This window comes from Pagrus pagrus, assembly GCF_965226575.1.
Source record: "Pagrus pagrus genome assembly, chromosome: 10".
NCBI classification, from domain to species: Eukaryota; Metazoa; Chordata; class Actinopteri; order Spariformes; family Sparidae; genus Pagrus; species Pagrus pagrus.
In genome coordinates this window covers 29,826,152-29,847,205 of record NC_140194.1, presented here as the reverse complement: position 1 = coordinate 29,847,205, position 21,054 = coordinate 29,826,152, and the positions used below count along the sequence as shown (strand labels likewise).

The 21,054-nt window shown below is 41.3% G+C and overlaps 2 protein-coding genes across 2 annotated transcripts in view; both read right to left on the bottom strand.

Moving 5' to 3' along the window:
• The window catches only part of spon1b (spondin 1b), a 103,444-nt gene that overhangs the window by 31,202 nt on the left and 51,188 nt on the right, over nt 1-21,054 (bottom strand). The gene's annotated exons all lie outside the window — the stretch shown is intronic.
• LOC311264508 (uncharacterized protein) lies at nt 10,978-13,338 on the bottom strand. The gene is made up of 2 exons (XM_084365418.1): nt 12,333-13,338; nt 10,978-11,919 (listed from the first exon to the last, which is right to left on the bottom strand). Exons 1-2 carry the CDS (start codon nt 12,938-12,940, stop codon nt 11,019-11,021), a joined length of 1,509 nt encoding a protein of 502 aa, XP_084221544.1. The 5' UTR covers nt 12,941-13,338; the 3' UTR covers nt 10,978-11,018.

The window sequence follows — 21,054 nt, the reverse complement described above, 5'->3', positions numbered from 1 at the left end:
GCCTTAAGGGGTGCAAAGACAAAACAGAAATACACAAACCATGAATGTCAAATCACCAAAGTTTTTGCAACTTGAAAAGTTTTGTGTTCATGTAGGACACCGTCACTCATAATAACTAGCCAACTGAGACATTCAGTTCTCAGGATCTTAAAAAAAGAGTATTGTTGTGTAAGTGTTATGCGTTTCATATGCCTCCTCTTTCAGTCAGTGCTACAGCCACAATACTGTGTGTGCACCTGTGTTTTTGGGACACAGTGATTTTGCAAGTGTGTGTGTGTGTGTGTGTGTGCGCGCATTTCCTCCAACGATATTATAACCCGAGGCCTTGGCAATCCATCACACCAGTGTCAGGTGTAATATGTGACACATTCACCTGAGGAAACACTGTCACATAAGTCAGCATGGATCACTGTCACGCTTCGTCCTGGCAGACCTCTCTGTTTGTTACAAAGAACCAAACAGGCACAATTAATAATGTCTGAAGAATGAGTGATGAGGATTTCATGTTGTGAATACAACGCCAGGCTCACAACTATGTGGCACAGGCCTGGATATGCGCAGATATTTGTGTATACTGTTTGTAAGAAATATGTGAGCAGAAGAACACCCAGGGATCATCACATTTTAAAATGCTAATGTGCCTCTTGCTGGTATAACTTGCTGATTTGTTTATCTGTTTACTGAGCCATTTAACTCTGAGGTAGTTTGGAAAAAATGGATGACTCCACCGAATGAGCAAATAAATCATTTTCATCAGTAATGTAATATAAAAACATGTTATGATAGATGAGAAAACACACAAAAACAGAATACTTTCAAGCTGGGATAAGAAATTAGATGGATTTCATTACAATAAAAAATAAATCGACTGGCATGAAAGCGCTTTTGACAACTGAGGCTTTGCAAGAGAAGAAATGTGGACGCTTCGTCAGAAGCCATTTGAACGTGGGTTTGAAGTGGATCAGGAAATGGAGATGACGTTTTAAAGACTGCTCTCCAGCCGACTGCAGCCACTCATCCAAGACCCCTCAAAGGCTTTTGGACCAGACACATGGCTTTAAATCTGATACATCATTATCATCAAGATCTCCCAGAGGGTGAGAGAAGAGAAGAGAAGAGAAGAGAAGAGAAGAGAAGAGAAGAGAAGAGAAGAGAAGAGAAGAGAAGGTGGATTATTTTTGCTCACCTGTATAATAAGTGTATTGTGTAATGAGGGTCTTGTATCATTAGGGGGTTTCTTTTCCTGTCCAGTTTCCTTTTTGTCTAATTTCTCTGTCCTGTTGTGTGTAATCTGGAGCCTACGGTGACTGTGATTTCCTGCCACTTTGGCAAGAAACCTTTAATGATTGGCTCCATTATTTGCTGGTGTGGTGAAAGGAGGGTCCTGTCGTTTTATCCGAGGTTATGGATTTAGCTTTTTCTACAGCAGGCTACATGCTGCAGTCTTGAACCTTTTTTGGCTGTAATTTAGGAGGAAGGCAAAGGTCATTATGTGCTCAACTGAGAACTGGTTCTTTGCCTCTGGAAGCTGAGGTGAAACATTTCTTTTTGAAAAAGTACAAACCGGAGAAACAGATCTCATGACTGTGTTACAGTAGCTTTTCAGGAAGAAGACAGCACAATCTTTTTCCACTGACTCCTCTGATTTTTCTGCGCTATGAAGATTTTCACTAAAATGTGTATTTATGCCTATTGTAACAACCATTAAAAAACTGTAAATACACAGTTCATACCAATGTCCACACACAGTTCATGAATTTTCATGTTTATTCTCATTATATTTTGCCATATGGTGAACACACTGTTGTGATTGGCTGAATAGCTCCGAAGTATTGGCCCAATCAGTGTAAATGTCAGTGTTAACGTGTCAGTGTTTGCTTTAAGGAAATGCTAACACGCTCTTCCCATTTAAAGAGTACATTGCAGAAAAAAAGGACAAGACGTTATGACCAGAGAGATGTTACGATACATTCTGGATAAGCTCCGACATATAATCACATTTTTGCAAACGCACATGTCAGCTATGGTGTACTCGTAGACTTTATAAAAACATGGGCGTGGCCATAGGCTTCTGAAGAGCCATTGTAAAGTTCAATATGGGTGGCTCTGACCGTTGCCATCTTTTCAGTGCTTGACTCTGCCCCCAGCTCTCCAGCTCAAGCAGCTGTCTGCCAGTTAGCAGGGTCGCTCGTTAATCTGAAACAACAACGTTGGCCCCTCCACTCTTGCACAATTCGTTTAGCAGACAGTTTGATAAATCCAGTTTAAATGTGTTTTGAAATGGAGAATGTTTTCATTGCTGCCCCTTGTGGCTACTGTGTGCTTTTCTATACTTTGCATTGGAAAGCTTCCTAGAATCCCCAAGAGTGGGCTACTCCTGGGTCCTTCCATACCAACTCACCCAGGGCCTCTCATTATATACTGTATCATTAAAGTCATGGGACCTTGTGAAATCTTATCACTTTACTCCAAATCCTTTTTAAGGTATGAATTTGTGGCCCTCTGAATTTCAGCATTTTTGTGATTCTCTGTGCACTGGCAGCATCAGCAATTGCTTATTTATCAATGGATTTGGGTATTAAGCAAGATCTGTGGCACTCATTTTCTTTACAGTATGTACAAACAAATAACCAAATAACTAGATGTGATAGAACTACATAATATTAATACTACACAGAACCAAGATTCGGTTGTGAGAAATTGAAAACTAGTGGAGATATGAATTTTTGAAAATGACAGATCCTTTTCAGGTAAAAAAAAAAAAAAAAAAAAGATTTCCTGTTATTAATTGTAACAATTCAGCAACAACTATTTAAATGAATACATGTTGCCAAGTTTCCTTAGGTTCTCTTGGATCTTCGAGACAAATTTCAACCCAATCCAGGGCAAAATAAGCGATTGCTAAGGCTGAGAATACACAGACGGAGAATCACAAAAATGCTGAGATTTAGCTCAGATGGCCAAAATGAATAACTCTAACAGTAAAGCGATAGGATTTGACAAGGTCCCATGAATTGAATAAAAGTTTAAACATGATTTTTTATCAAGAACATGACATGAACTGGGAAAAGTTCTTGATTTTAGGTGAGTTGGCATGGAATGACCCTCCTTCATTTAGTTTACACCATAAGTATGTAAATTAGGGCTTGCGTTGTGGGCACACACCAATCATTTCATCTATGAGGTCTGACAAAGGGCATTCGCAAAGGTAAGTTTGGTAAAAATGTGTCATCAATCTGATATGCAATGATCAGTTCCCAGTCAAAAACAACACTTGAATCAACTGTTCACTGCAGACTAATGATAATGACTAGTTGTCTGTGAAGACAGAGCTGCAGACTTCATCTGAGGCCACCGTTGGGTTTGTGAAATGAAGCATCTGGGAAGCCAGTATTGCAGTAGTCTCCAATCACACCAGTCAGCTGGGGTCAATCTTAAATATCAAATCAGGCAGTGATTTACACCCTGGGCACTGTGTCACTGCAGCTGGCCTGCTGGTGTGGGAAGGAAAACTAGCAATGGACAGGGTCATAACTATGACTTTAAAGCAACTTCCTCAAAGTCTACAATTCAAAGCACGCTACACAGTACAAGATTTCTTTCAAAAAACATAGCCATTTATGTGTGCAACATGTGTCAAGTAGAAAGGCGTCGTAGGGGGAGGAAGGAAAGGTGAGTAAGGTCACAAAGTTGTAAAAACAAACGGCAAAGAAAAACAAAAAGCACAAGTAAGGATGGGTGTCAGAGGGAGAGGGTGTTCAGGGAGAAGGAAGCGGGGTCAGGGGAGAGTATGAGAAGTGGAGTTTTGTGGAGAAGAGAGCAGAGAAAAGGGAGAAGCAGGAGGTCACAGAGGGAGTGAAAGTCCAGTAATTGCTTTGACCTTGAGCTGAGCCGAGGTGTAACTCAGTCAAAGACAGTGATGAATTCCATGCCCTCGGCCCTGTCGCGGGAATAAAGTCACCGCTCGCAGGGATTTTTGTTTATGACCACTTTAAAAAAAAAAAAAAAAGAGCGCACAGAGGCAGGACAAGACTGGCTGAAAGAAAGTCTGGGCGGGCGGGTTTCACTGCTGCCGAGGGAAACTGTTAAATGGAAAAGGTGGACTGGAGGGGATGCTTAAAGGCCAGAGGAACAAGAGAGACTGCAGTAGAAGATATTTGAAACACGTTTGGGGCAGATGGATTCTGCTCTGTGTGACCTGTCATGGGAGGATGTTTATGACCGCTGATAGACTGAACGCTGGAGAGGGACTTGGAGAGAGAAGCACTCACACTGCTTCTCTTTGTGCTCTTCTCTGCGAGGCTGCAGCAGCTCCAGAGTTTTCCAGCGAAGAATACATTAACAGGTTTTTCCTGCTCATTAAACTTTCATAAGGCTTATAGCTGCTACAGGAAAATATGTCATATTCTGAAATGGCTTGCACCATGTAACCCACCGCATGAAAAATGATCTTTTATGAGCCTCGCTTTGTGCTTTTTTCATGCTGCTTTGGGTACTGAAGCATGTCACATATTATTAGTGGTACAAGTGTTCAGATCCTTCAGGCTGCTTAAAGTGGAACTGAAATTCAAATTTATTTTTGCCATTTTTGTGTTTTTTTTGTTTGTCCACAGTTTGCTCACAGATTTGGTCAAAGTTGCAATAACCAAAAAGAAGACATTTAAATTTAATGATGTCATTTTTTGATTCAGACTGGCACTGTCAGTTTTTTTGTGATTGAATTAGTTTTTTTTATCTGTGTTAGTTCCAAGACTACACAGTTAGCTTGCTGAGGGTGATGTTAGCATTTGCTTTCTGTGATTTGAGCACTGTCCATATTACCCCATGCCGTGATTTGAATCAATGGATAGCATGAAGAGGTTGCATGTCTACCCGGTGCTGTGAGTTTTTGTCATTGGTCATCACCGCATCGGGATGCATAAAAGAAAGACTGCTAAAGCTAGCTAGAAACCCTCTTTTTTTCCAAACTACTTTCAGACTGCCTGAATTCCGTATCTTGCCGCTCTCTTGTAGAGAGGCGCTGACAGTTGTAGTAAAAAGTTGCCCTCGGCATCCTGAAATTAATTATGAAACCTGTTTCTGTGATGTCATTAATTATTTGCTCACTTTCACTGCATATCTATGGAGGACTAAACAAGACTTAAGTATAAATAAATAAATAAATAAATAAATAAATGCATAAATAAATGTATAAATAAATGCTGAAATAAATGAATGAATAAATAAATGCATGAGTAAATGTATAAATAAATACAGGAGTAAATAAATAAATGCTGAAATAAATGAATAAATAAATAAATGCTGAAATAAATGTATACATAAATAAATAAAAGAATAAATAAATAAATACATGCTTTATATTTATTTCTACATTTCTGTTCACCTACATGTATTTATTTCTGTATTTCTGTCCATATGTTAATGAGGTAAGAGGTCCTAACCTCAGTCAACAGCATGATTGGTTACAGGAGTGTGCTCGATTCGGGTCGACTACTTCTGCCTTACTAGCGGCGCTGATTGTGTACAGGAATGTTGTTGGCTACCAGCCTGCCCGCTCAGCTAACCGTTAGCTGCAGTTCTGGTTTAGTAATGGCAGTTTTTGTACGAGCGAATGATTGCGAATGAATTACGATCATTAGCGAACGATTTAGAGAACCATGCAACCAACGACTATGTTCAGTTTCATCTGGATAGATTGATGGATGACTTGGCTCAGCTCAACGCCGATATGGATGTGCAAACTGAGCTAGCAGTGTTAGACGGTCTGGAAGAAGTCGCCCGCCAACTTTACATCCTGTCAGAGACAGAAGAAGGGACCCTTGGACGTCCGTCGTACAATATACCCCCCACTTTAATCGAAGCACACCTTCTCTTGGGGCACACTGCTAAGGAAATAGCACAGGTGCTCAGAGTGTGCGAGAGAACAATTCGTCGGAGGATGGCACAGTACGGAATTACTGTGCCATCCTCCGATTTATTTATTTCAGCATTTATTTATACATTTATTTATACATTTATTTATTTATTTATTTATATTTAAGTCATTTTTAGTCCTCCATACATATCAACTTATAAATGAAACCATGAACACTGACTTCAGTGGGCTCCGTATTTAACTGCGCACAACAGCGTTCTGCATGTGACAGCATAGGACATTTGACTGTTCTCTTTACCATGAACACTTCACACTGGAATCTGATATTTGATCCATTTTTTAAAATATTGTTAACAGCTGAACAAAAAAAATCGGATCCATGCAATGAATCCTCACTGAGCACTCAGGCTTGCAGTGTGAACGTAGCCGAGACGTCAGCAAATACTACACACATAATGACCAGTAATGTGTCAGGGTGAAGCTAGGCTAACAGGCTTCCACTTTCTAGCTAGTAGCCTTGTTCACTAGCTTCCACTTTCAGAGTGGAATACAAAATTAACAGCACAATGGTTTATTTGCATTTCCTGTCCATGTGAACTTAGTTACCACCAGAGTACGTCGAGTCTCAAATACCACTTGCTGGTCAAGCACACAGCTGATGCAGAGAGCCCTCCTCCACCTCACCAGAGGCAGACCATGCTGAATAGTTTGCAACGGAGACGCCTCAACAACTCTACATGAGACAAACTTTCAACAGTGATATCTAAATGTGTGGCTGCAGCTCGCAGGCCGATAAACATTGTTCAGTTGACCTTTGCAAGTGTAAAGTTGGACACTACATTGTGTTAGTATTACCGAGGAGCATTACATTCAGGTCAGTATGACCATCTGTTGTTGCTTGTTGGGCTTGAGTTTGTCATGTTATGCTTTCAGCATATTTTGTGAGCATGCAGCACCTTTGAGGTTTTCAGGAGAATATTCTGGACAGTATCTGTCATTGTTCTGAATTGTTGCAATAATGATAATAAACATACATTTGCATAATTTAAGCTTATGTGTCCACTGCCATGTTGATAAGAGTATTAAAAACTTGGAAAATATCCTACATTTAGAACAGATAAAAAATGTGTGATCAATTTGTGATTAACCACGAGTTAAAGGTATAGTTGGTAATCCTGTTCAGAAACACTTTTTGTTATACTGGGTGAAATGGTCTTTCCTCCCTGAGAGTAGTCCATACATAATGTGTTCAGAAAAAGGAACGAAATAAATCAGACCTCTGTGGCAGCTGCAGGCCTGTAAAAACTCTGACCAATCCCTCCCTCTCGGTCCGAGTTGAAAGAACCAATCAGATGCCTTCATGTCTCATCCTGCCTGCACCCCCCTCTGTCCCCCCCCTCCTCCCCGCGCGCACTCATCACGTGTCACGTGTTGCCAGATATATTCAGCACACTCCATATTGAGTTAGCAGGAGATACACACTCCAGGTCAGAAGGTGGCGGTAATGCACACCTAAAAGTTGTTTGCCAACAGCCATAAAACAACAGTAGAAGAAGAAGAGTTAGCAGAGTTAGCAAGAGACAACAATAGGCTACGTGCACGTAACTAAGGAGTTCTACTTCCGCCGCCTTGAGTGTGCGCTCGACCATTTCCGGGTCACTCACTGCATTGATTTTGATCGCGCAAGATGGCATATTTCACCCGTTGTTTACAAGGCCTCCCGAAGATTGACGTGAACGATGTCCACAGGATTGTCGACCACTGTTCACCTGCACCTGGTTGTAAGCGCGAAAAAGGGTTTAAACTGTACATATCAAGTTACATCCACAACTTTGAAGGTGAGTAGCGCTACCTCAGCTGTTAGCTGCTAGCTTAGCTGTTAACGTTAGACAATGACTAGCTAGCAGCTAAGTACTTCTAATCCACATCAAATCGTGTCAATATACGACATACTTTATTAGTGTTATTAAATACGTTGTTATGCTGATATGATTAGCAACTGGTTGTGTGTATTTTAATTTGGGTTTTGTATTTCCCCTCAGTGTCCAAGAGAGATCCAGTGACAGGTGTAGTGTGTGTGAGGGCGTTATGTCATCCGTCAATGGACAGATCAAAACCACCTCACAGTTTAAGTGTAGGATGAGTGTAGCGTTAAGATAGCGTTAAGATAGCGTTAAGATGGTTACCCATGTTCCTGGGTTAATCGTGTTCTTTTGGTTCTTTGCTCTAGGTTAACCATGTTCATTTGGTTGGCCATGTTCCCCATTCATGTTAAAAACGACCAGTGTACGCTTAGTGCTACGTTACTACTATGTTTTCACTTACAGCAACCAGTGGTGTAGTATAGTTTGCTTTTCCAGGTATGCTGAACATCCCAGCTAGGTGAAACACATAAGATAGGTATAAAAGTTTATGTAAACCTGCTGAGTCTAGGTAGGTATACTGCAATCTTGGTACTTTTTAAGTGGGGATACGGAGTGTACCTGCAAACAAATGGACTGCACCACTGACAACATCAAAAGAAAAAGATTATTAATCCCTTTACTAACAGTGTTTACAAGAAAACAGTTAAGTTTTTACTAACTATTTTAACTAACAGTGTACAAAAATAAATAGTAGCCTACTTGAGTAATTAGTCTATATAAATATATGAAAAATCAGTTGTGCTACTCTTTTTTAATATTGTTTTGACATTTTTAACATCTTGTTACAGGTGGGGCTGAAGGATTCAATCCCTGTAGAGCTGGCCCATCACAGCTGTACATGTGTAGCTGGATCAGTGCTGTGTAACCATTGTGTGGCTCTACTTTTCCAGTCTGCACATTATTCTCAGCTTGACATTCCAGTTGTTCCACCAGTGCTGAGCTGTACGGAGAGTGAACAACAGTGGCACAAGCCAAGAACCCTGGCAAGTCTTGGAATAATGTAACTATAATTTAAATACTACATCTACACACACACATCACATACGCTCATCACTGCTATTATGGCCTATATTCACAGGGTGTTAAACCAGGTCCTGTCGAGAAGATGGCTGTGATGTCTGCCAAACCAAAGCAGAGGACCATGGCCGAGGGAGTAAGGTGAGAATTCAGCTAGTAGTTAGTAGCCTATTAATTCATTTGTTAGGCCTACTTTTCTCAATCAAATCAAGAAAACTAGTTTTGTTACTTGTAGTTATGAAGTGATGTATCTTACTGATGTTTCTCAATTTGTTTCAAATAGGTCCACACTGTACAAAGCCATCAGTGGAGAGTTGCTGGACCTGTCCATTCTCAGAGTGTCAGAGATCTACAAAGAGTTCACCCCTGTTTCTGCACCAACCATTTGTACAATGGGTATCACCTGTGAGGTGCCACTGGTGGACTCTGCACTCGGTTTGGTACAAGCAGGCAGTCCCCTGTCATACCAACAACCCAAGGCAAGAAGTTGCCCTGTTGCTCACCATGACGCTCCACCACGTCCAGATTTGCCATTGGCTGGCTGCAGACTGGAGACATCATGCTGTATGTTTGTTTTCACTGAGCATCAACAGCTGCACTTCAAGTCACTTGAGGTTACCTGGGAGATGGCTAAGAAAATAGAGGATGCAACTAGGGGCCAAAGTTCATCAACAGACTGGCATAGACTGAGAAAACCCAGACTCACCTCCTCACATTTTGGGGAAATATGCCATGCTAAACCATGCACCTTAGAAAAGATGGCAGACCGGTTGCTCAAAGGGGTCCGTCAGACAGCAGCAATGAAGAGGGGTCTCGAAATGGAAGCTGATGCCATCGAAGAGTACTGCAAGCTCAAGAGGGTGAACCACTACCCTTGTGGCTTCATTATACACCCTGACACTCCATGGCTAGGTACATCCCCAGATGGGGTTGTTTTTGACCCAACAGAAAGTACTGAATTCGGCCTTGTGGAAATAAAATGTCCAAACATTAAAAGCTATGTGGATTATCCACATCTGAAAATGAAAGACGGCAACCTGGAATTGAAGCAGGGTCATGGCTACTACTGGCAGGTGCAGGGTCAGCTGCTCCTAACAGGGATGGAGTGGTGCGATTTTGTGGTGTTTGCAGAGGAAGACACCCTGATTCAAAGAATATACCGGGACAGTGGTGTGATGCAAAAAATAAGAGAGAGAGCAGACTTCTTTTTTTTCTACACATACCTGCATAAATATCTGCTGTAATAAAATGAATTATCAGTAAACAATGACTTCTGAGAACTGTCTTGTTCTTGTTGATTTCTCATTATAATGTGAGGCCTTCAAGTGGGTTGTTTTAAGTTCATTTAAATTTATCAAGTAAGTTATTCAGTAAAAACATCATGTAGCTTCACTGGAGAGCAGGAATGAGCTTGGACAGGATGTGTGATTCTGATTTTAAATGAAAATATAACCATTTTAAAGCAATTTAAGAGGAAATGAAACAGGAAAACTGGATTTGTAGGTTAAAAGTAATATATTTTAATTTAAACTAAAGGGAACTTTAAAAAATCTATGATCTTCAGCGATCTCTACTGACAAACTGCAGAACTGCACCAAAACATTTATCATAATCATTTATTTTCAGTTTATGCATGTTAAATACTTAATGTCACCTTTAAAAGAAAAGTACATAACAACTACTCGACTCAGACAGCGAGCAATCATACAATCACACCAAACTCAGACGTCAGAAGACAAAATAACAACAGAAACAACAATGAAACTCATCTTTAAACCCCTGTTGTATCCACCCTGGGGTTCCTTCCCTCTGCAGGTGACTTTGTTATCCTGCTGAACGCCGGTATGAGCATACCTCAAGCAGTTTTCTTCAATCAGAAAATATGAACTAAACAGAGTTGTAACATTTTTAGGATTGACCACTTGACTCAAAGTGTACACAGCAAAGGTGAACCCACACCTATGTATTGCTAGATTTTAAACTAATATTCAATGAGTCACGCCCACTTGAGGGAAATTAAACAACATGAAGGGAGACCAAGTTGATATAGATTTCAAATAAATCATTTAATAATTAAAATACAAGTCAGCAGATGTAAGGCAAAACTAACTATCTAACTAGTAGTGTGAATCAGTATATTGTTTGTAAAAAAAAAAAAAAGGTAAAGGAGGAAGAGGAGCAGCCAGCCATGAAGCAAACAGTCAGATTTCTACCTGGCTCTTATGTTTTCTCCAGTCTTTGACCAGCGGTCCATTTTGGTAATTGCACAAGATGCAAGCTACGGTGAAAAGTTGGCTAATGCTCCCAGAAATAGACAAAGGGATTACAGTGTCAAAAAGTTTGTTCTCCTTAACCCGCCTTATTAGCCTTTCAACGTGAACTCGCAGCCGCGCGATCGACTGGGTCTCCAGGACGTCATGTGCTGCCATTTGCTCCTTGTTGGAGCGGAAGGCAGGCCTGTGAAGTTTTCCTGGCACAAGGTTGTCCACCCTAAAGCCCTTGTCCACCATCACAGCGGTGTCAGGGGACAGGAGAGGTATGATGCCCGACAGTCTGAAGAGCTCACGGTCACTGATAGAGCCCCCATAGAGCGCAGAAACAAATGTCAGAGGACCATGTGGTGCCATGCCAATCATGGCCTTGAAGGTACAGTGTGATTTGTAGTGTGAGTACACCTCACTCTGTAGCACAAGTGAGGATGGAGTTTGGCACTGCAGCTCTGTGCAGTCAACAATGACCTGAGTGTCTGCATATTCCTTGAACTCAGGAGGTAGGTTGGCTGTGATTTCTTCAGGTGTCATCCAGATACACACAGCTCCCAGGAGGCAGTAAAGAAAGTTTGCCCAGGTTGTGATGATTCTGCTGGCTGTTGTCCGATGGATGTTGAATTGGTGGCCAAGCTCTCTCTGTGTGCATCCAGTTGATAGATAATTAAGAAAAAGAAATAACTCATCTATGGGCAGCAACTTAGTTGATTTGTTCGATGTTCTCTTCTCAGCCACAGAGACCGATGCTTCTCTGGCACTTGTCACACGGATCATCCTTGATGTTGCTGGCTCGATGAGCCTCCAGAATGCCATCAGGTGGTCATAAGAATGGAATCTTTCAAACAAAATACACAAAAATAACATTGTTAGTCATGGTAGACTAATTTAGTTACACAAGGTCAATTATCTTACCTTTTACTCTACTACATTTGTTTTACATGAAGAAAATACTTAATGAATGGTTGTGTCTAAATTTCTGACTGAGTGCTGTAGGTAGCACATGTTTGGGCCTAATCATATTACTATGTTAGTCATAAATTACAGTACTTTTACTTTTGATATTTGATGTACACTTGAAGGAAAATACTCTTGTAAGGTGGACTTTTAGTGGAGCAACATTTTACCATGTGTAGCCCATCTTTACTTTCACTCAAGTACAGGACTTGTGTGATTTTTCGTCCATCACTGTTAATATGGTACAATACATTAGCTTTCTGTGCAATTCAAAACACCTTAATTATGACTTACCTGGTATAAAATCGGATGTCCTCATCCGATCCTGCAAAGCGCTTCAGTCCAAAACAACTCTGCAGCTGGAGAGCCTGAATTTGTAGTTCGAGCTCCTTTACTTTCTGGCGAAGTGTATCATTTTCCTCAGCCAACTGATCTGCGATCATTGTTGTTGTAGGAGTAAGACAGTAATCATGGTCTGGTGCCAGGGTAGCCACCTCCATCTCTTCCTCTGAGTCGATGTCATGGACAGGAGGAGGGCTCTCCGCTCTGGGTCTCCGCTCCCACACGCTCGCCCTCGGTGCCGGTAGTTGAAAATTATTCCAAGAAAAAAGAGCAGGAACGGTCCCTTTCTTCAACCTTCTCAATTTCCCCGGCTTGTTAACAAAATCTTCCTTTTTGAAATGCCTGCTGCAAACACGACTTGTCTTGCTTGGTGTGAAGTCGTCCCGCCGTACTCTCACCATCCATTCGGCTCTCACAGACACATCCACTGGAAAGCTATGAAAGCTTATAGTACTATTGTACCTCGACGAATTGGTACAAAGGGGTACACAACAATGGAGTGCGGTCTTTTTCACGCGTTGATACGCCAACCGCCTCTCTTTTACACGAAATCTGTTCATATTAACGTTGTCAATCTAGCGTCTCCGGAAACTAGCGTCTCCGGAAAATCTCCCCAGCAACATGACCTACCGGAAGTACTCGAGCGTACACTCAACACACGGAAGTTAACCGGAAGTTCTATTGTGCTCGTAGCCTATGGCAGAGGAAATGCAGCCAAAGGTAGCACTTCCAGAAGTGATGAAGAGGTTGCTGTCTTTCTGTTGGACAGGTAATTATTTGTTTTGCTTCGGGGGGATTTGTTATTTTCATGAAATATGTAACGTTAGCCAACTTAGCTACTTTTGTAGCTTGTATTAGCCCAATGCTAACGGCTCTCCTCTGCCCTGCTGACGGACTGTCTGATGCACGTTCAAGTTTGTGGGGGCGGGGCTTTGGACGGAGCACTGACGGGAGGGGGAGAAGGGGGTGGAGCTTAGACGAGGTGCCACTTTCAAATCTTGCTAACTCTCCAACATTACCAACTATACCTTTAACTATGGACAGTCATGCAATTAATCATGATTAAATATTTTAATTGATTGACAGCCCTTATATATATAAATACATACTTTTGGCCCTGACTGTTGGGTGGTTTCATCTCAAGCAATACATTGTATTTTATGTAAATGTTCCGTATAAGTAAGTAACTACAGGCAGGTTATTAGCTCTACAATCTGTGCACTGACCCCCACTGAAAACATTTCCCCCTATCCATTTCTAAAAACAGAAAACCCCTAATTAAACTAATGGAAATGAAGTTACAGCGTACTCTAACGATGCAACTGCAGCTACAACTTCTACTTGAGTTCTGTGGTCCTCTCAACCACACGTGTCCCTTGGGGAAACCGCAGTTATTATCTTGTCACAGGGCCCGATTGGTGCGTTGAACACAACTGATTACACCAAGGCTGATTGGCGCAGAGTATAACTGGCTAAATTTCCTCTAATGAAGAGGGATGTGAACTGGTGTCAAGCTGCTGTCACGCAGTAAATGCCAACCTAACACGCATGCCTGTGCTGACACGTGGGCAGTGTGGTTGAGACGAGGGCCCTGATTACACCTTATCATCCAATATCCGGCTGATAAGTGTTTAACAACGATGGAGTGACAAGGATAACATGAGGCGGAGAAATCCAAGGAGAGGATGAAGAGAGGAAGACGAAGAGGACAGAGGGCAGCATGGAGAGATAGGATAAAGTAAACACAATTGAATTTTGTGTCTTTACAATGCATGCAAGCAAATACCACTCAAGTTGACCCCAGGTCTACATCACATGGAGATGGCAACCTCATCAGGTTTAAGCCACACTAGCAGAGGAGCTCTGTGGATGACAGTGTCGGTCGGTTGGTCGACCACTTTGACTGAAATGTATAACTAATGAATGGATTGCCATAGAATTTTAATAAGTTATCCAGGCTCTCTGACTTTTCCTCTAGCTCCATGAGGTTGACATTTTTTAATTGCATTTTTTAAAATTAAAATGACAACTGATGGATGGATTTCCCCGAAGACGAAAACAAAATATCCTATTATAATAATTATATATAAATAATCCTGATGACTAAGTGATTCGCCTGACTTCATCTAATGCCACCACGTGCCATGTTCTTTGAGCTAAGATGGTGAACACGGTAAACTGTAGCATCAGCATGTTAGCAGAGCCACTGTGACACAGCTCCAGCCACATTCTGTGAGTGAAAAAGAGCTCGTACAGTTCAGTGGTGAGATCTATACTGCAAGCTTTTACAACAAGTGTAAAATATCACCATTTTTAGGCAATAACTAACTTATATAATACAGTCGAAGGGGCTGAAGACATTCATGTAAATTGAATAGGAGATTAAGTGGTATAATAACAACACAACTCATAGTCAAAGCACCACATCCAGTGGAGAGAGGAATCAGGATGGAGCAGCAGGTCCAGCAGCTCATGATAAGAAGGTGGAGGCAATTTCCTTTCTCAGGGCGAGATCATACGGAGCATGATTTGCAGGTTGCAAAGTTGCCAGGCAACTACCGAATTAAGTCAAAGGATCTTTTCTGTAAGAACTCTGAGTTTGGGGAGTTAGAAATACTACTTCCGAGTCAGCGGATCCACCTTGTGAATAAACAACATTTGCATGCAAGAATGTACAGGTGAAGGGCTTGCTTTGGCTTTAATTGAGGCTGAGAGGCTGCTCCAAAAAAACATGCTGGACGGAGAGAAACAGAACCACGTGGTAGATGTGACACAGAATGAGGTGAAATCACAGAGAGCACAACCAGTTGGTCCAGGAGAGTCGTCTGGATGATGTTCCATTTCAGGCTTGTTATTACACTTATTTCAGAATGAGTCAGACAATGTGACAGTGACGTCAGCCGCATTTCACCTCTTCAGTTGAAGTACTTTCAAGTGTCAGCTGGATCAAGACGCCTTTTACTGCAAAAACTACCTGGTCCTGGTCCTTTCGCTGCATGTCATCTCCTCTATCATCCCCTGTTCCTGTCTGTCTTTGACTATTAAACAAAGGTAAAAAATACACAACCTACGACAACCTTCATTGGTGCTATGTTTCACTCAATTATCACATGATCTTATCTTATCTAACTTGTGAGTTTGACACAACTTGCAAAGCTCAGTGAGAGCAGCTAACAGAGTTAAACTCAAACTTGTAATACTCCGAAAAAGAAAAGCAAGTCGTAGGTGAGGGTGTATGCGAGGGCAAGGAACACGGCTGTGAGACAGATTCTGACGAGTTCTGCTGCGCGGCCCACACACGCAGCAGCAATCGAAGCAAAATGCAGCACTTCATAATCCTCATTTGGAGTTCATCTCCCAAACAAGTTAAAGATGAGGACAGAAAGTTGAAATAATGATGATACGAACCGGCAGCGTTGGTAAGAAGAGAGGGAAATGAGACGGAAGATGTGGGAAGTGAGTAAGAAATGAGCAGATGGATTCATTTCAGAATAGAAATGAATTGCACCAAAGCAAGAAGGTGTGTAGGTGTACCAGGTGACAAACAGGGCTCTGTTTACCATATGTCACACCGCTGATGTGTTGGGGATTAAAGCTTCGGTCCACATGAAAGAAGCAGCCTCATTATAAAGCCCCCAACATATTGCTACAGGGTAGGCATGTGAGGCTAACAAGCTACTGTACGTCCCCAATTTAGTGTCAGTCATCTGTGTTTTTCTGTTACTAACAAAACTATGACAGCACTGATTTTAGCATGCAAAAAGCCCACATGCCCAAAAACACCCCTTTAGATGAAAACCTAATCTTTCTTCTCCACTCTAATGAGATACAATGGAAAAGAATAATTAGGATGAAAATCTACGGCAGGAAGTGCAGTAATAGCTTCAAAAAAAATCTTTTCATTATTTCGAAAACTGGGAGACGGACTCGGATCTCGCCTCAGGGCAGCAGCTTGGGAGATAATTGGGGATTCATGATGTGATTGTGATTATTGATGAGAGAGGAGAGGGGATGGTTGGCCGCTGTTAATCCCGACCCGCCTCCAACAGAGCCGCCGCTGACACAAACAACAGGTGTGGACTTGCATTTTAGTGTTCATCCAAGGCTCTTAATGAATACAAATTCCCAATTAGGAGAGGATGGAGGCACAACACACACACACACACACGCACACACATACACACACACACACACACACACACACACACACACACAGATGCTGCAGATGCAAACATATAAAGTGGCAGCTGGAGAAATAGAATAGTGTTCCTTGTGGAAAAGAAATACTGGGCGATGTGTTGGATTAACGAAAGGTGAGCGAAGGTGTGCTGTCATTTCTCTACGCCTTCCACTAGATCAATGTTTGCGATGGAAAATACACTGTAGATAAAAACAAATTCAGAGCATGGTATGGATTCATGAGAGGAGGTTGCACAATCAGACTACATGAATGTTTGGATGCTGTTAGTTCTTGACCTTGGAAACACAGTAATCCACAAAACAAAGTTCATTCATCATTTGAAGCTACATTACTGATAAGAAAATGGTGAAAAAATTCATTCAGAAGTGTCAGGTGATGTCATTGTCAACTTGTGTGTCGTCTGACCAACGGTCCACAACCAAAAGTTAGTCTTCTATCACACATCTCAATAATCAGATGGATATCAAAATGGTCTGTCATGGTTTGAGTTTTTGGTTCGAGGTGCAATCCTGAGACCAGCTTTCAAGACACTGTCCTTACTTTAGCTGCACTTGAAGATTGTGTCAGTGAAAATCAAAAAACAAAAAGCCCACTGAGAAATGAGCGAGACCTGCTGGACGAAGCCTTTACTCCAGGGCTCGTCTTTGCTCTTGTTCACTTGTTTACGACTCAAATTTGAGCAGTTAAACAACCCGGTCATTTTTTGTGTCTATAAAATCTGGTGCATTGCATTGTGGGATTGTTAGCAGAAATTAGTTATAATCACATATATTTTATGATCTACATGTATCAGAAATGCTGCCGTTGTAATCTGTGTTTTCTGTGATTCTGGTTGGTCTGGGGGAGGGTCACTCCTCTGTCGCTCTCTCAGGGTATCTTCTATGTTTTTGTGTCTTGGGCTACATAAAGACAATTAACTTGGCATGACTTTGACTTTTGTCAGTTTCTTTGTGGAATTCTTTATTGCACTATTAAGCTTAACTCAGAATTTGGACAATCAAATAAAATAAAGTGCAGTAAATAGTTTGTGATTTTAGACACAACTCAGGACTAAAGTGCTTAGTAGTAATGGGCCCAGTAAGCCATATTCCTGTGGTACCTCACAATACACGCTGACATGGTCAAGAGCCTTCTTTAAGTCAGCAAAACACAAGTAGACTGGATGAGCAGACTCCCATGACCTTAACACAGGCTAATCAGGCTGGAGCCTCTTTTCCAGCACCCTGGCATAACCTTTCCCAGGGACGATTCGGCATCGGATACCTTGATACCAACACTGATAAAGTTTGTGTTTAGTCTGAAAAGACCTTCAGAGGAAGGGGTCTCACCTTTTTAAAAAATCAATGCTTTTCTCGTGTGGATTATGGCACTGGACTAAAGAGGACACTGCTTGCAGAAATGAATCAATCAAGCTGAAACTGTAGGTTCAGCTTTGGGTTTACACTCCTGTCAAGTGGGATTATGGTCACTTCCTCATCACATTAGCAACTTCTCAAAAACTCAGTGTCCTTTTTCCCTTTTCAGTCAGGCTTAGACAAAATCCCCTTACCACCCTTCCTTCCAAAAATGGAGCCGAAAACCCTGACAGAGAAGTAAAATGACCAAACAAAATAAAACAAAGTAAGACATGCCAAGGACAAGACAGGCCCCGCGGTGCCAGCCAGCCTAACAAACTGTCTCGCTACAGCCTCAATCTCTTCCATTGATTTGCTGACAGGGGATCTTTAGCCCCGAGAAAAAACGATCCATTCTGGACACCGCTCTCCGTCAGGGCGCTGCATTTTGAAACACCTTATTAAACATTTACGACTGGGCGAGAGTTATTACAACCACAATTCTATTAATCCAATTCATCACTTATACATCACTGGGTTTATACATTTGGCTCTGCTGTCACATTATCTTTACACACACACTTTCATTGAGGCCTTTTAAAAAAGTACCCATTTACAAGATCAGCACGATCACATATATTCAAGAACGAGCATCGTGACATATAATATTTAATGACAGATGGATGAACAAAGAGTTAAAAGAGTCACATAAGGCATTAAGGAATTAAAATGTCGGCAAATAATGGAAGATAAGGCCATTTAGAGCCAGCAGTCGTCTCCACAGTAAAGAGGAGCTGATAGAACAGTGTGAAAGCACAAATTCCCTCAGTGCATCTGAGCGTCGAGCTTAAATGAAGTCCCACTACAAAGTGAAGCGTTAAAGCCTTTCAACACTAGATGAAAGAAAGACAGAGGCATGAGATGCGCTTTGAGAGATGTCGTCATCCTGTCTAACAGCAGAATGTAATTGAGTTGTAAACCCTTCTAGTCAACTATTACCAATAAACCTGCTGTAAAATCCAATTTGGATTACAAAGTAATCTCTCTAAAGAATAAATATATATGTGCCAGGTAGTCTTCAGGTTTCTGCCTTTAAATCATGTTGGATGCTCCATATGGCTCTAAGAGGAAACCGATAACTAACAAGTCTGCCTTTCAGTACCCAAACCCCTGGGTGCTGATGTCCATAAACCTCACATTAATGTCTGCCAACGTAGCTGATGTGCGCTGCTTTATACCAAAGGGGATGACGGAGGGAGATATCTCATGTCAGTGAGTCCAGCTGTCTCCGGAGTGCTGCTCACCATGTTTACGACAGTTTGTGTTTGACTTTTAAAGTCTGGATTTGTCCGTCCTCTGCAGGCAGAGGCATCTACACCAGACACCAGGATTTATACCATCGTCACTTGCCAAAGATAAAGGAATGACGACCAGTAATTTGGATTTTCATACATTTAGTAACCAAAATATAAAGGTTTTCACAAGCCATAACTCTGTTTCCATGGCAACACATGAGGGATTGACTAACACCTGGAACAATTGTACCATCCTACAAGGTTCAGAACGAACCTTGTATAAGGCTTAGCAACAGGAGATAAACTGTTCCGCCAGATAGATAAAGTTATGTTAGCAAGATTCAAAGTCAGAAACATTGCGTACCGAAGACAAACAGTAAATCTATTTTGACGATATGTTTAACAACACTAGCTTGCCAGCAAATGTGATGTAACATGATCGCTTCATACAGTAAGTTTAGAGTAGAAGTGAAGGCTACTTCCTGCAGCTTTGTGTGTTACAGGTGCCATCCTGCGGTGTTCAGAGGATGATGCACTCAAGGACAACACTTCTCAGCTTTCTTTATTTGATGTATTGCTAACGTCAAGGTGTATGCAGTCAGCTAATGCCAATGCCACTCATGTTAGGTTCAGGCTAAAGTGCATCAATTTAGAACGGTGAACTGGAACTACTTTAGTAGGTGTCCGTATATCAGAAATGAATTGACACCCTGCAGCCAATCAGAATAAAGTATTCTCTCAGACCATTGTATAAGCATTGAACTTTGACCTGATGATGCTGCTACATGAAATGTTAAGGGATCACTAAGTTGCTACATTTCATTCAGAAGGGAACATAACAGAACGGTTGAGATCACAAAAGTCATTTGTATTTATCCTCCGAAGATTTTGTGCAAATCCATCCTGCAGGTGTTATAGATAGATGATAGAGTGATAGATATTTCACTGGACAAGTTGGTGGAGCAAGATAAGAAGTCACAAGTTCACCTGAGAACTCATAATTCATCCTCTGTAGACCATTGATAGCTGTACCGAAATACAGACAATCCAGTTGTTGTTGAGATATTTCAATATGTACCAAAGTGATGAACAAACGGACAGAACGGCATTGACATCCCTGGATAACATGGCTGAAAAACCCTCAATAACTCCATTTAAGATGGGCGCATTTTTCAAGAAACATTTTTTTAAAACTTCATATAATACGTGGCTGTGTAATTTCCTTCTAAGCAAAAGAAAGAAGTCTTCTTTTCTAAAGAGCAAGAACATCTTCTTCTCTACATTTAGAATGGCTCTATGAATGTGTAACTGTTTTCCTTCACCTGTGTTACTGCACAGCAGGCAGCCTCACATCTCACCTGTACCTGCATCACATTTTCTGTAATCCTTTACAGACACACTGGCGTCTTAATGTTTCCATTAAAACATAAATAAGATGTCCAATAATTAACAGGAAACTATGCTTGCATTGTCAATGAGACTGATCTCTTACGTCCTTTCAACTGAACATTAAGTCAAACACCTTCAGTGACAAACAACATTAATTAGGGTGCTAGCCCAAGGACGACTTAGTTTTTTTAGAGTAAAATAATCCTGCACAGGAAAAGTGCATTCTGAGCCTGTCAATGTCCCCTAATAGCACACCTACACGATTCAAAATGCTGCAGTTTTAAAGGAAGAATTACATGAAATAAAAAAAATATTTTCTGCGTCTAATTAATCATCATGGCCAGGTTTGTGTCCTCAGTCCTCCTCAGGGTCACTCAAATAAAGAAATCTGCAGTAAAAAACATTTTCTCTATTAAGTACTTTCCTTTAACAGAACACAGATATGGTCTTAACAT